This window comes from Crinia signifera, chromosome 3 (assembly GCF_055691185.1).
Source record: "Crinia signifera chromosome 3, ASM5569118v1, whole genome shotgun sequence".
Taxonomy (NCBI): Eukaryota; Metazoa; Chordata; class Amphibia; order Anura; family Myobatrachidae; genus Crinia; species Crinia signifera.
In genome coordinates this window covers 86,057,051-86,072,774 of record NC_139219.1, presented here as the reverse complement: position 1 = coordinate 86,072,774, position 15,724 = coordinate 86,057,051, and the positions used below count along the sequence as shown (strand labels likewise).

Sequence of the window (15,724 nt, the reverse complement as noted above, 5' to 3'; positions counted from 1 at the left end):
GGGATGTACAAGCGAATGAGCCACTTGCGTGTCCCCTGTCAGCCGGTACGTTGTCCGCCAGCCTGTGCCAGCACATGAGATCTGGCGATCGGGCAGGCTGGCTGATGCCGGCTCCATCTGTACAACAGCAATAAGAAATAATTTTACAGGGTGCATATCAAAAATCTCTTCTGCTAATGGCTCATACCTGGGGCTGCACAAAGAAAACAGTAACATCATTGGTTCTACATTTTTACTCTGCAGTTAAATGAGAATTATTTCTTAGCTTATAGAATAAATAATAATAAAAATAATAATAAAAATAATCTAATTGTGTTTTCCTTACCAAATATATGTTACCATAACACCATATAAAATGTCCAATATTTAAAGTTCCACTTCTTTAGAGAGGCTTTTCAGTTATATGGTTAGCTCTTCATTACTTGTTATATCAAATACCCCTGGCCAAATGTCTCCCATAACATAAACTGCATATTCTTCATTTTTGCCAATAGTCATTTACTGACATTTTTCGGTTCCACCTCTGACAGGGGCCAGTAGGATCCAGCAGATTTTAGCTGAAAAGGCGAGCCAATCAAGTAAGTAACAGGTTGTGATTCTGGGTTACACACATGTTAAGATGTTCTAGCATTTGTTTGTGTTTTAGCAAACTGCACATAGCTAGCAGGACTGCCTACACCCTTTCCAGTACTTACAAATGGATGTCAGTCTTGTCTCTGCTTCCATCAAATGTGTGTAATGCTGGGTACACACCGGGCAGTTTCTCCGGCCCCTGATATAGCTAACTATGGGGCAGATGTATTATACTTTAACAAGAGATAAATCCAAGTATGATAAGGGGGCAGATGTATTAAGCTTTAACAAGAGATAAATGCAAGGGTGATAAGGAGAGATAAACATCCAGCCAATCACCTGCTAACTGCCATGTTACAGCCTGTGTTTGAAAAAAATCAGTAAGGAGCTGATTAGCTGGACATTTATCTCTCCTTATCACCCTTGCATTTATCTCTTGTTAAGGCTTAATACATCTGCCCCAAGGAGAGATAAACGTCCAGCCAATCACCTGCTAACTGCCATGTTACAGCCTGTGTTTGAAAAAAGTCAGTAAGGAGCTGATTGGCTGGATGTTTATCTCTCCTTATCACCCTTGCATTTATCTCTTGTTAAGGCGTAATACATCTGCCCCATTATTGGCAATGCTGCGGCAGAACAATATAGTGCATACACAGTGGCCAATATCGTTCACACATCAGTAACAACATTGAACGCACACACTAGACTAAATCAATGTTATCCGTAGCATTAACAATATATCGCCCAGTATATAGAATAATAATAATAATTATGTTTAGTGAGTAGCAACAGGACGGCAGTGAGGTGTATGCAGAGAAGAGAAATGTTGGGCATGTGTTTACTACCTATTCTGAGTCATGGGTGCCAATTTAATTGAATCTCTGTACATGCCTATGAAAGTGATAACAGCTCCCATTGTGGATAAAGCAATGGAGCGGGCGATCACATAAATGCATACATGTCAGAGTATGGGTGTATAGTCGCATTAACAGTCTGTTCTCATTCCATTTTCTGAAGGCAAGCGTAATTGTGGCCATATTATGTGCAATTCATGTCAAAGTGTATGTAATGTATTATATACATCTGCAGCAATTGCAATGTGGAGAACAAGTTACAGTATCTATTGACTATTTGTGTTTAATATTGTGTTTAATAATTTTGGACCATCCATCATTTTCTATTACTAAGGTGCGCCAAGGCGTGACTGGAGCAGTCCTAGTCGAGTAAATGTCCCAGTTGTACAACGCAGACCAGCAGGTATGGTAACATTGTGAAAATATACAAATTTTTTTTTTTTAAGATTAACTATCTATAATAGTAACATTTCCATGCCCATAGTTCCAGAGAGAAGTAACGTGGCACCAAATACAGGGAATAGCTGGTCTTCAGACACACGCGATTCTCAAGGTAAAGGGCTGAATGTTTCTGTTGCTCACAGTAAATAGAATATTCATAGAGGTAAATTTGGTTACTATCATGCCACAGCAATGGCACAAGAGCACAAGGCCATGCCTCCCAACATTGGTGACAGTGGAGGAGGAACACGAGTGCACCAAAAAATAGAGGGAGTGGCCTCCGACCAGGGGGAATGGCCTATGTTCCCGCAAGGCCACACCCCCCGTTATCGCCGCTGTGAGGGAAATAGCTAGAGCTGTGAGAGCTGTTGGCCATGCCCCTGACCCTCTGTTCAGTGAATATACGCAGATGCATCTTACCACTGCTGGGAGGCGGGGCCAGGCTGCACATCATTAGGCCCCATGGGGCAGGGGTCTGTGGGATAGGGAGTGCAGCTAAATTATGCAGATTTGCATTATCCAGTACCACAATATCCTGTATGATCTCATCCTGCCCACTTCACTGCATAAAAAAACATTGCGTCTCCCAAAGAGTAGGCAATTTTAATTTGCAACCCATACATTGCAACTTGGTTTGTCCAGGTATATAGTTACTGTACTTGCATTTTTTTACTTTGTTCCCAACTCCATTTAGAGTAGCATCTGTAAAAGTTGCATACAATATGCATTTCAGATATGGCATACTCAGTATATGGCACAAAATAGACACATCAATTGTTACAGACCAAAACACGCACACTTACACACACACACTTAGGGAGCCCACACACTGGAAAGATCTGCGATCAAAATATGTGCGCATAAATTAGCCTTCAAATCTTTTGTCCGTCCAGGAAGCACACATCTTTACCAAAGTTTTCTCTTAAGATCCCATGTGCGTTCCTATGGATCTTTTACAAAATCTTCGGTACTTGTTTCCTAGAACGGCGCCCATCGCGGGCATCGCAAGTACATCGCATGCCATTATAATGGCATTCGATGCGACCGATGCGATGGCCGCGATTTTAAATAGAAATGAATGATAAAATGTAAATCGCGTCGGTCGCATCGCATGCGGCCAAAAAATCGCATGCGATGCGACCGACGCGATTACCGATTTTACATAGGGGCGGCGGTACGCGTCCTCCGACCTTTTCATACCCCCACTATCCCACCCCCACGTGTTCCGCGTCCCCTCGAGGGGCTCGCTACGCTCGCTACGCTCGCCACTTTCTATTCTCAACTCCACGCCGACGTGGATCGTGGGGGTATGAAAAGGTCGGAGGACGCGTACCACCACCCGTCGCGGGCTCGCTGCGCTCGCCACGCTTCGGGTTGACATTGATCGTGGGGTGGCGTTAACAATTGGGGGGGGCCATTTCACACTTCAGGGTGGGTATTTGGGGTCTGTGGGCCATTTAACATTGTTCCCTATGTGAAATTGGGTCAATTGGGCCATTTAACATTGTTCCCTATGTAAAATCGCGGTAATCGCGTCGGTCGCATCGCATGCGATTTTTTGGCCGCATGCGATGCGACCGACGCAATTTTTTTCCTTGCGATGCCTAAGATCAAAATCGTGGGCGCCGTTCTAGGAAACAAGTACAAAATCTTCTGATCTTTCATGCAGCATGTAAATTCCGAAGATTTAGCAAAAGATCCGCAGGAACGCGCATCCAACCTCAATAGACCGATTTGCGTCCGATTATCGGCAAAAAAATTGTTCTAGTGTCTGGGCACCTTAAGGTGATCAGAGTTGTTAAATAGCTCTAGGAATGTTATCTCCATTGAAAAATATTGGGATGGTTGCTATTGGCAACATACTGGATGCACTTAAATCTGTCGTAAGCCCCCCAAAAATTATGTAGACATATCTGAAGCTACAAATCTCTTCAGATTTCCCTTGAACTCTCCCAGGAATCTGATCTGACCCTGGGCTGATGTATCACTCTATTCACTTCTGATGCATATGGTCAGACCTATGATAGACCCCTGGACAGCTTCAGATCAGATGGATCTTCGGTGCAGCACCAAGGATTGTTTCGTCAGATGGATCTGAAACTCAGCCACACATCTGATCTGAGGAAGCTCAGATTTAAGCTTTTTTCGTCCGATCGGTCTGTCAGATCCATCTGAATCTGACGAAAACAAGCCAAATCTGACTAGAGGATGGGGCCTTTTAACATGTGGAAATAGCCATTGCAGCAAGTTTTAAGGTCAGAATAGAGTTGGTAAGTAGGCCCCTATATGGGATATGATTTACACACACACACATCTGTGCATAAAAGAGAAAACCAGAGTGATGTGTCTTGATAACAAATGACACATACATTGAAGCAGCCCGAAGCAATTCTCTGCTCCCCATGGTTCTTGTGGGTGCTGAGAGGTAGGCGCAGCAAGTACCAATTATTCAGGACCCAGTTTGCTCACAGAGCCTGCCAGAGGCCAAGGAGGCTATATGGGAGAAATGCTCCACTTCATAGTGCATATCATGTATTCAGATTTGGCCATGCCCCCTCTTTATTACCCAGTGCTGGCATTTGTCTAACAGCCCTGCTTGTGCTGGCACCAGGCTGCCAACAGTGACCAGAGTATCCCTACGATGTTCCAGGTGGATATTATACAGACTGCAGAGTGTATGCCTGGAGCACCCACATAGCTCTCTGGCCAGTACTCTCACTCCCTCATAACCATAGACATATGAGTTCGGCCCCGTCCCGGTGGTTTTGGGACTGCGCATGTGCAGGACTCCTTTGAGGATGCCTTCGGCAACTTGCATAGTCACCAAGCCATTCGCATACATTGGTGCGGGCTGGGGCAGATGGTGGCGGGGATAGGGATCGCCCATGGGGATGCCCAGTGTTTTATGAGCATCCCCATGAAAATGATGAGTGTTCCCATGGGTACGCGGGTGGGACGATGTGTGCCGGGGTGGATGTCTGACGTTACAGGATGCCAGTCGCCCACCCCGTATTTGTCCCTGCACTCTCTAATAAATTTGATTTCTGCTGCAGCGGAGACATGTGAGGTGATGTGTCTTCATTACACATCACCTCGTTAATGCAGGGATTTGGCGATGGGGGGGGGATTCGGCGGGGTGGCATCACATGCGCTCGGTAACCTGCAAGCTTTGTCAGCTTACCGAGCTAACCAGAATCACCCCCATAATGCGTACTTCTATATATGTACAGCCCTAAAGGTGAGTTGTTGTAAGAAAATAGACCCCTTTAGCCTCTCACATAAATTGCATAGAGCAGCTGGTAGTAGTTGGTATCCGTAATGCAAACCTGCTTCACATAGACACTGTAGTGGAGGAAACAGAACCCACAAAGAGAAACATTTTAAAAAAGAAAATACTTGCCACATTAAACACATCTATGAAATAAATATTAACACAAGCACTTCGGAGAAGAAAATATATTTTAAATGCAAGATGTGTCCAAAAAATGTTAGTTGCTTTGAACACTTATTTAGGATTTAAACCATATATGTAAAGGGGCACCAGGGCAGCTTTTATTTAGTGTTATATGGGGTACACACCAGGACGATATGGCCCAAATCTAGCCAATTTAGATACAATCTCGACCAATTGTATGTAAATCGGCCGTGTTTTGGGCCATTTCGCTGCCCTTTTGATGCGATCCCGTTCCGATGCACGGCCCGCGGGTCGGTCGGTCTTTTCTGAGATCCTGCCTGCTGCAGGTAGGATCTCTGAAACAACCATTGTAGTGGGTGGGGGTCGCGATCGGATCGCAATCACATTAGGGGCATTTTCGTGGCGGGTCGGCGGCGCCGTCAGCTCGTGAGCGGGTTGTACGTTCCTTTGACGACCCGCTCACGAGCACCATAGTCCTGGTGTGTACCGGGCATTACTCTTATGTGTGAAGCATTTTATTACATTGTTCAGAGTGGGTCTAGACTGCAGTTCTTCACTGAAGAAGTTCATTATAGAACAAGTCCCACAGACTGCCTGCTCTGAGTTGGTGAACAATGTTAGAAATGGTGCCGTGACATCTCCCCTCTTCTCACATGCTGAGGTGACAGCTGACTAACAGGGAACCCGGGCAAATTACATCCCCTGCACGGGAAGCTCCACACAACATCCAGCACACAGACACATGCGATAAATCTATATAACTTAAATAGCCCCCGTTAAGCTCAGCTTGGGAGGAAGTGGAGATTGCATCGGGGGGGGGGGGGGGTGGTGTTAATCAGAACGGGCAGAAACACCGGTACTCCCTGAAGCAATGGTGGGGACCAGCAATTGCCTTTTAAAAATGTTCTCCTCTAGCCAAAGTGGGGGCTTTGGGTGCCTGGAAAATGGAGCATAGGGGAAGTGCCCCCTTCTGGGCTTGGTGCGCGGCAGATGGAACCTCCATTGTCTCCATAATTTCCGCCACTTTCCACACCCCATCCTCAAAGAGCCATAGCCTGTAAACCAGACAGCGGCCTAAGTGGCATTGCATGCGACAATGCAGGACCTGTTTTGTGCCAGTGCAGTACTCCCACTGTCAAAGTTGTATACAATGAGACCCTTAGTTAATATATAGAAACAATATCACAAATGGAGGATCCATTATGCACTACGTAGGTGGCCTCCTGTGTTTGGGGCTGTTAAAGTTATAAAATGCTTTTGAACATTTATTTAAAGTATATGCATTTTACTTGTAGGTTATCAACGACGTGACTGGCAAAGTCCAAGTCGGGTTAATGTTCCAGTTATTCAACGAAGACCAGCAGGTATAGCAAAAACAAAATAGACATCCATTGCTATATTAATGAGTATATGATCCTAACCAATACCATTGTTCATTATTTCCATAGTTCCCGAGAGCAGCAATTTTGCTCCCCCAGCTGGCCCCAATTGGTCTGCGGAAACGTACGAGCCTGAAGGTAATAGCTGTACTTTCCCCCCCAACATTAGCTACTGTACTTAGTGAGGTGATCATGAAGACACTGTACCCATAAACACATTATTTGTGTATTGTACCTATCTCTGGTTACTGTATATGCTACAAATACTCAGATCAGTGGCAAATCTGCCAGACAATAAAAAATACAGTTATAACTGCTCAAGCTTTTAATAATAATAATATTTATATAAAACTTTTCTCCCAATAGGACTCAAAGTGCTTTACCATTGTCTTTACAGCTCAAAATACAAAACAAGCTTAACAGTAGATGTCAGTAAAATGCTTGAGTAAATAGATAAATTTTTAGTCTATTTTTAAAGGATTCTACAGAGGGGGCTTCTCGCACTGTGCGAGGAAGAGAGTTCCATAGAGTTGGAGTAACAAAGTTGAAAGCTCGACCACCAGATGAATTCAGGGAAATTCCGGGTACTGTTAAGCATTAGCATTTGTAGTCAATTAAAGGAAATTGTTCCATGGATATAACAAAATGTACATTTATTGCTATAAACAAAACTGTCCCTAACCAATTTGATTTTGGCTGGTGCCCTCTGGCACTGCCCTGCACACCCCTTTCCCAGCCCAGTACCCATCACCAAGACCACAGCAGTCTGATCAGAACTGAACTCTGATTGTGGATACAGTAGCCAAAGTGCCAGCCTGAATCCAGTAAATGTTGTTTACATTATACAGGATTCTTAGGTTCAAGAGATTTAGTTTCACTCTCTGCCAGCGGATGGCAGTGTTTCAGAGACTTACAGACACTAGACATATATATATAGAGAGAGAGAGAGATAAATAATTGCAGTTCATTGTGCTGAATTAATTGATGTTATACAACATCCTTTTCATCAATGAAGTAATTCATCTTAGGGAATTGCATTAGTAAATTGATTGGGAAGTTTGGATGCAGAGCCTTCTTGTACTTGGCAGAAGAGGCCATGTTGTAGGGTTTGAAGTCACATATCCAACCAAGCTATTATGGTGTGTACACACAGTGAGATCCCCTTGCTATTCGACTTAAGATTCGACTGCTATACAATCTTTGCTATCTCTGTACTTTTTACATACAACTCATAAAATCTGCATTAGAATTGCAGGTACTTGTGTAGTTTCACGGCGCCCGATATAGCGGATGCTATATCGGCCAATATATCGATGCGATCCGGAATGATTTTTGACCTGTTCATAATCCCATTATCCACTACGAGCCCGAAGCGTGGCAAGTCGACATGGATTACTGCGCTCGCCACACTATATACAATCAACTCCATGCGTAGTGGATAGTGGGGTTATGAACAGGTAAAAAATCGCTTCGGATCGCATCGATATATCGGCCGATATCACATCCAATATATCAGCCGATATCGCATCCGATATATCGGGCGCCGTGAAACTACACAAGTACCGATTTGCACTATATAGTCATTGCTGCCCTGTCTATCTGGGTTTCGATTTGTGCTGTCACGATTTGTATAGTCAAAATCTCATGTCAAATCTCACCGTGTGTACACAGCATTAATCTGCAGTATCTGTGCATTTAGCTACTTGATGCAGCAAATCTTACATGAATGGGAAATCACTTGTGTGTCCCTATTTTCTTAAAATGTTGCTGAACGACCAAATGAAAATTAAAACCAATTTATGTCTACAACTGCAACTTGTATGTGGAGACATAAGCAACATAACCAATCATAAAATAAGTTATTGATCTGTTTTAGTGCAACCTAGACGTGACACATTAAGCCCTAGCCAACGATTAAATGTTCCACCGGTACAACGCAGACCACCAGGTATAATCATTCTTATCACTGCTATATTACAGTTATACCACTGACAGTAGTACTATGTTTATCCACTAACTTCAAATTCATATCTCTAGTTCCAGAAAGTAGCAACTTAGCGCCCCCTGCTGGACCCCTCTGGCCTGTTGAAACACGGGATACTCAAGGTAAATCTATGGCAAAACTTGAAAGAATTATTCAGAGCTAGAAAATCTGTTTGTAATCATTAAATTGAATATAACTGAATACAAAATAATATATGTGCACTACATAAATGTTTTATTAACCTTTTGAGTGCCAACATCTCTGTGAGACATGCACAAAATATCCACTAAAAATGCCAACATCTCTGTGAGAGAAAATATTGGGTAAAAATGCCAGCGTGACTCACATTTGTTCTATAAATGTAAATAACAAATGTTGTGTAAAAAAACATTATATTTCCTATATAAGGTAAACATTCAGTTCATTATGATGAACTGAATGTTTACCTTTTCACACCAATGTTGACAAATTCACTTGGCACTCAAAGAGTTTATTTTTCTCGGTCAAGCGCCACAAAAAATAACAGCACAGGTATCTACAAATAAGAATAATACCTCTTTCACACCGCACTTGTTACACGGTATATTGCCATTTTTTTTTCCATTTCAAAACATTTAAGGCTGCAGTGGGAAAGCTCCAGAGTTCATTTACCGGTTAAAGATAACCGGTATTTCAAAACGTTTTAAAAGCAGAGTCCTACACATTTCAGAGCCGTGTTTATGCAGTGAGAATGGCTCTGAAACAGTATTTAGTAAAAACCATAGACTACAGACCTGTGATAGGCTGGCCCCTACGTTCTGCCTTAAAACGTGTTCAGGGGATTAAACGGGTTGACTGATGTGAATGGTACTTAAACGAATTTAAAATGGTAATCTACTGCAATGTGAAGGCTCAGACCCGTTTTAAATACCGTTTCATAATACCGGGTTTTAAAACTTTTTGGCAGTGTGAAAGCAGTATAAGAGAAATGCAATACATTTGATTGGCAAAAGAATGACATTACAACAACAACACATAGTAATATTTGGGACACATAGTAATATTTGAGAACAGATGTTCTGTAATACCAGAACTCTTATAATCAAAATAGATCGTGTAAATTTAACCGTGAATAAAGTTCCCGTTGAATAACCATGATACCCTATCAGAAGCAATGAATAATGAGAAAAAGAAAAAGGAAATGGGGGGTGGAGCCGATCCCAACAATCCCCCCTAAAATTAAAATGGGAATAGTTATTATTATTATTTATTACGCACTGATAGGAACCTCCATGATTCTCAGTGTTCTTTAAAGCATCTGTAATTCTACATTGGTGATCCCTGGATAGGGTGGACAAATACATCTCCCATGTTTTAAAAAATTGTGGGGCCAATCATTCCTACTTCAAGTTAGTCCCAATCCAGTCCACGTTAGACATTTCGAATAACTGGTTTTGAAACATCTGCAAAGAGAGTGGAGAAGTTGAGATCCAATTATGTAATATTACTTTCCAAAAGGCAGCACTAATTGCAAGAAGCAGATGTCTACAGTTTTTCCCTTCAGAGAAGAAAACAATATGCCATTCCCAACAGTTTCAGATCAGGGTCTAAAAGGAGCTGTTTTTTGTATGTTGAGCTTATTTGCATTCAGAAGTGATGTATTTTTTATCAGGAGTCTTCATCTATGTTTGACTTTTACTTTTACTGTAAGTAGTGTGTACGGTGTTGTTACTGGCATAGAACTCTCAGATTGTGGGGCCAATTTGTCATTAATTGCGTATTTAATACGATCTTCACACAATATTAGCGCCCAGGATCCCACTGCAATGTGTGATCACATTGATGGGATGTTTTATCGGGCACCTGCAGGGATACGGCCTCTAAAAGGCACTTGTCCATGTGATGAGCTCAGTGTAGTGCTGGACATACTCGGTCCTGCTGACAGCAACATGCACTGTAGCCATTCTTTGGGCAGAGATCCAGGGTTACCCATAGCCAGCTACATACACATTGGGTAGCCCATAGGCTACAGTGCGTTACCTCCATTTCGGAAACTGATTAATCTGGCAGCATCACATCCCCATAGAAGTCTATGAGGATGTGAGGAGGAAGTGGCTGTTGGCGGGAATGGAGGGAATGCAGCAGGTATTGGAAACCCCCACAAATGTGGTAGCTATGAAGCACCTTCCATACAGTATTGAAGCAAGCACTGTAAATGCATCTTACTTTTGGATATTCCCAAGTAAAAACATGTAATTGTATTTGATTTTTGTTGATTCTTGTCTTTTTCTAAGAAGTAAGATACTAAGATATATCATGGAACAGACACTGCAACTGCTTCATAACTGCAATAATGTAGCTATTCACTATCCAACGCAGCTGTGTGTAAAGGAGCGAGATTTGTTTTTCTTTAAAGATTGCCGAAATTACTATCTTGTGTCTTTTTAAATCAAGTCTCTCCTCTATAGTTTATACATAAACCAAGTTGACTTGGGCAGTAGTACAGGGGCATCATTGATGCCTGGCGTACGGGTGCCATCTACATGGGCCAGATCAAACATGATTTGCATAGGCAGGAATGCCCCATTTCTTCTGATGCTGTAATATCTTGTGACTGGGTTTACTCTTAGCCATCATTGGGTTAGCCGTGTTTGTGTGCTTTAGCAGTAGTGTACCGTACATCTCAGTTGACTCTCACCTGGATGTGCCAGATGAGCGGTGTGGTAAGGTTAGTGACGGGTAACATCTGAGAAGGGCTGCTGTGGTGGCACTCTTCCGTGACCTGTGAGCAGCATAAACATTTCACAAAGACAGATTTACTCATTTCGTATAATTAAAAATGGCATATAAGCACCTAATGAACCTAAAAATGGATGCCCAACCTTAAAGTCATGAATGACACTATTTGCTAGAAGGATCACATGCCGAATCAGTGCACGAAAACAGTATCAAATGTATCATGCATTTTCCTAATCATTCAAAGAAGGGAAAAAGGAAAGTGGGGAAACTCACCCAGACTAGTAGGTTAGATTTCTCATATGTAAAACCAACATGTGAAGACATTTATTGGACACAAATGTCAAATCGATACCCTAGTTGGTGGTGCTCCCTTGAGTCGTGAGTATGAACATGTAAACAAAAAAGGGGGAAACGATGACTCTTTTTCTTGGGGCACTTCTTTTATATTATATATATATTTTTTTTTTTAGAGGAATGGAAGAGGCGGCACTCAAATGGGATTTTTCAAAAGTGTATTGTGGCAAAAGATAGGACCAACGTTTCGGGGTCTTAATCACCCCTTTGTCAAGGTGCAAGTGGAATTTGCACCTTGACAAAGGGGTGATTAAGACCCCGAAACGTTGGTCCTATCTTTTGCAACAATACACTTTTGAAAAATCCGATTTGAGTGCCGCCTCTTCCATTCCTCTACCTACCTGTCCTGGAAGGCACCGGGGTATTCGGACCCAGCGGCGGGAGTGCCAGGCCTTCTCCATTTTCTATATTTTTTTTTTTAATATATAATATTTTATTTGATATGCATTAAAATCATAGACCGTACTATGTTCCCGGGGGTATTGTTGCGGCGAATACTATCAAAGCACTTGACTACAATATGGATATAAAATATTACAAGTGTATCAGCTGGGATACTAAATGTTCTCAGGGCTTGGATTTATAAAACCCTGGGGGTTATTCTAGTCCATTCTTTCTGACAAAATCCTTCTTAGATGGACAAAACCATGTGCACTGCGGGTGGGGCAGATGTAACTTGTGCAGAGAGGATTAGATTTGGGTGGGGTTTTTCTTCAAAGTGAGATCTATATTGAAGTGTAAAATCATGCAGTCAGTATTTTCCCTGCACAGAAACAAAATAACTCACCCAAATCTAATTCTCTCTGCACATGTTACATCTGCCCCCCTGCAGTGCACATGGTTTTGTCCATCTAAGAAGGATTTTGTCAGAAAGAATGAACTAGGATAAACCCCCCTGTGAGGCATCAATTGCTCCCAGCTGAATTTTATGTGCAAGTGATATAATATTTAAATAAGTGGTTAACGTAATTAAAGAAAATCTTTAAATATATACAAGTTAAAAATTGGTGGTTTTTTGCATGTATTGGTGATCACTGATGGGGTACCTGCAGTATTTAGTTGTAGGACCCTTTATTGGTAATTAATTCCCTAATACACGGATATGGGTAAGTTGGCTCAAAGAAGTACATAACGCTCACTTATTAATTCCCCCTGTTGGCCCTTAAGCCCAGCCGTGTGTCTCTCAGGACAGTGAATGGATCTGGGCAGGGATACCACAGTGATTGGGGTCAGAATAAGGTGAGTGAAGGAAGAAATATAGGGATCTGCTGTTACATGTCAGTGACCAATTGCGCCCCTGTTGGTTGCCCAGCGCAAGGGATCACTCTTGGGCTGGCCGCAATGAGCGTCCCTTAAAAGATAAAGAATAAGGGATAGTTGTAATATAGATGCCTTAATATCCTATATTTGCATGAATGGAGGATATCATATACAGGAATGTCCGTTTAAATAGCAGCATTTCTAGATATAATCAATCATTTATCTATAATGTACTTAGCCATATATAGAAAGTTCTGTCTTCTCCCCAATCCGTGCCTGCATTAAGGTCCCATCAATGATATGTATATCCCCAGTGGTACGGTCTATGATTTTAATGCATATCAAATAAAATTGTATATATTTAAAATATATATATATATGTATATATTTTTTTTTTTTTTAAGAAGTACCCCAAGGCAAAGAGTCATCTTTTCCTCCTATTTTGTTTACATTTTCCTAATCTTATAATGCACTCTATTCAAGTTATACAGAACCCTGGTGATCGCTTTCAAAGTTTAGAAAACATATATTTACAATCAAGAATTAATTAAGTGATTATGGGCCAGATGTACTAAGCTTGAAAAGTGATAAAATGGAGAGTGATAAACAGCCAGCCAATCAGCTCCTGCCTGCCATTTCAAAGACTGGCTGTTTATCACTTTCCATTTTATCACTTTTCAAGGCTTAGTGCATCTCGCCCTATGTGGCTTAACAGGCATTTGTAGGACTTATGTGCCCTATACTTTATTCATTACAGTAGGTTAATTTTTTGCTCCTTTATCTTAGCTATCTCCTCAGGCATTGACATTATCTCCCAGCTGCTTTGGATTTGTTGGAGGGCTAGGTTTTCCTCAGATATTGTACGATGTAGTTAGCTTCTTCCCCTAGACCAAAGTTGATGTTCCACAGATATCCCGGTGAGAAAGAACTTACTTAACACTTTCACTAGAAGTTACTACACTATCCAGGGCTGGCTCTACCATTAGGCAGCTGTCTAGGGACTCTAGAATATGGGGTGTGCCCCTGAGACTGAATATTACAAAATAAAATCTGAAGGAGGCAACCTTGTTAAACTTAATGCAAATGGAAGGTGCTGAACTTCACCTAAGGTTCTGTCAGGATTGGTGTGTAGGTGGGAGTCAGAGCAGTAAGCTGAAGGGTGTTGAATATATTAATAAATAATAATAATAATAAATACTACATATAACAAGTGTGTATCATATAATAGATTTCTAATCTATCTTTTGTCTCTGAGAGTATATATGTATATATATAGCAAAACAGTTCGAAAACAGACGCACTCACCGGTCTTCTTTTTCTCTGCACTTTTAATCACAACGTGAACAATTCATCAAAACATGACAGTGGGTATGGTCAACGTTTCGGTCCCTCCAAGACCTTTGTCAAGACCCCTTCTCCTGTCTCCATCACGCTGATGGAGACAGGAGAAGGGGTCTTGACAAAGGTCTTGGAGGGACCGAAACGTTGACCATACCCACTGTCATGTTTTGATGAATTGTTCACGTTGTGATTAAAAGTGCAGAGAAAAAGAAGACCGGTGAGTGCGTCTGTTTTCGAACTGTTTTGCTATATTATCTGAAGCACCTATTTGATTAGGGCTTCTGGATTGACACCCCGGCTGGTGTACTTAAAGGTGGAGAGTGCTATCCAAAACGGATGTATGTATATATATATATATATATATATATATATATATATATATATATATATATATATATATATAGTAAATGGCAATTGTGTCCTTGAAACGTAGCGATTTTGCTGAGTGATCTGAGTGATGCTAGATGGCTAGAGTAATGATGCTAGAGTTCTCCGGTGAGAACACTGGCTTTGACCGGCGATCTAACTAGATTTATCCAGCATGCTGGATCTTAATTGCTGAGCGATAGCTGCATGTGGGGCCACACATCGCTATAGCTATGGCCCCTAGACGCGGAGAGATGTAGGAGCATTTTCTAAGCAATCTAGTCAAATTAATTCAGATAGCTTAGAAAATGCCCTGAAATCATCCGTGTGTATGCCCCATTACGCTAAACCATACTTTGAAGGGTCTACAATAAAGTTCTGGATGCACAGCAAATATTATATTTACAAAGTGAACATTACATTTTGTCAAAGTATTCACCAGAGGAGTCTATGCAAAGTAGGTGATGCAGCAGCTGTGTCATCTTCATGTTGGATGAAGGTCTCCAAGAACAAGAAAGAGAAAAAGTGTTTGTAAGGAGTGCATCCATACAAACACTTTTTCTCTTTCTTGTTCTTGTATGCCAACCGTTTGGGATAGCACCCCCACTGTTGTGAACCGACATACAGTGGCCCACTGCCCATCAAATATAGGGCATTAATTCCTTTTTTTGTGTGCCGAACCCCCCACAACCCTTATTTACCCTAGATGAAGGTCTCCACTGCAGCTTTTGGTGGCTCAAAATTAATACCACGCATCTTGATTTGTGTGAAGACATAAACGTATCAGGGGGCCAGGTCTGGTCTATACAGCAGATGACCTGACCAAACTCCTGTATAACTCAATGGGCCAGAAGACATTGGTTGGCATATCAGCCCCCAGTGACGGTGCGTTACTATATGAGTGGTACGGTAGCTGCATAACCAGTCTTGGCCACCACCTGCTTGGTCATGCTGCTCTCATATTGGAACTTCTGTAGCAGCATACCTCAAGCTGGGGTCCACAAGGTTTAATGTTGTTTGGTCTCAGTATTTGAAACTT

At 41.9% G+C, this 15,724-nt stretch overlaps 1 protein-coding gene across 5 annotated transcripts in view; it reads left to right on the top strand.

Annotated features, from left to right (window-relative positions):
- The window catches only part of VIT (vitrin), a 108,527-nt gene that overhangs the window by 69,826 nt on the left and 22,977 nt on the right, over positions 1–15,724 (top strand). For 4 of the 5 annotated variants that reach the window (XM_083176153.1, XM_083176155.1, XM_083176154.1 and 1 more), the window contains 7 exons: positions 531–578; positions 1,762–1,830; positions 1,912–1,980; positions 6,579–6,647; positions 6,732–6,800; positions 8,539–8,610; positions 8,700–8,768. In XM_083176153.1, the coding sequence (XP_083032279.1) occupies positions 531–578; positions 1,762–1,830; positions 1,912–1,980; positions 6,579–6,647; positions 6,732–6,800; positions 8,539–8,610; positions 8,700–8,768 (465 nt within the window). The remainder of the gene's footprint in view (positions 1–530; positions 579–1,761; positions 1,831–1,911; positions 1,981–6,578; positions 6,648–6,731; positions 6,801–8,538; positions 8,611–8,699; positions 8,769–15,724) is intronic. The other variant, XM_083176156.1, reaches the window with a different exon arrangement.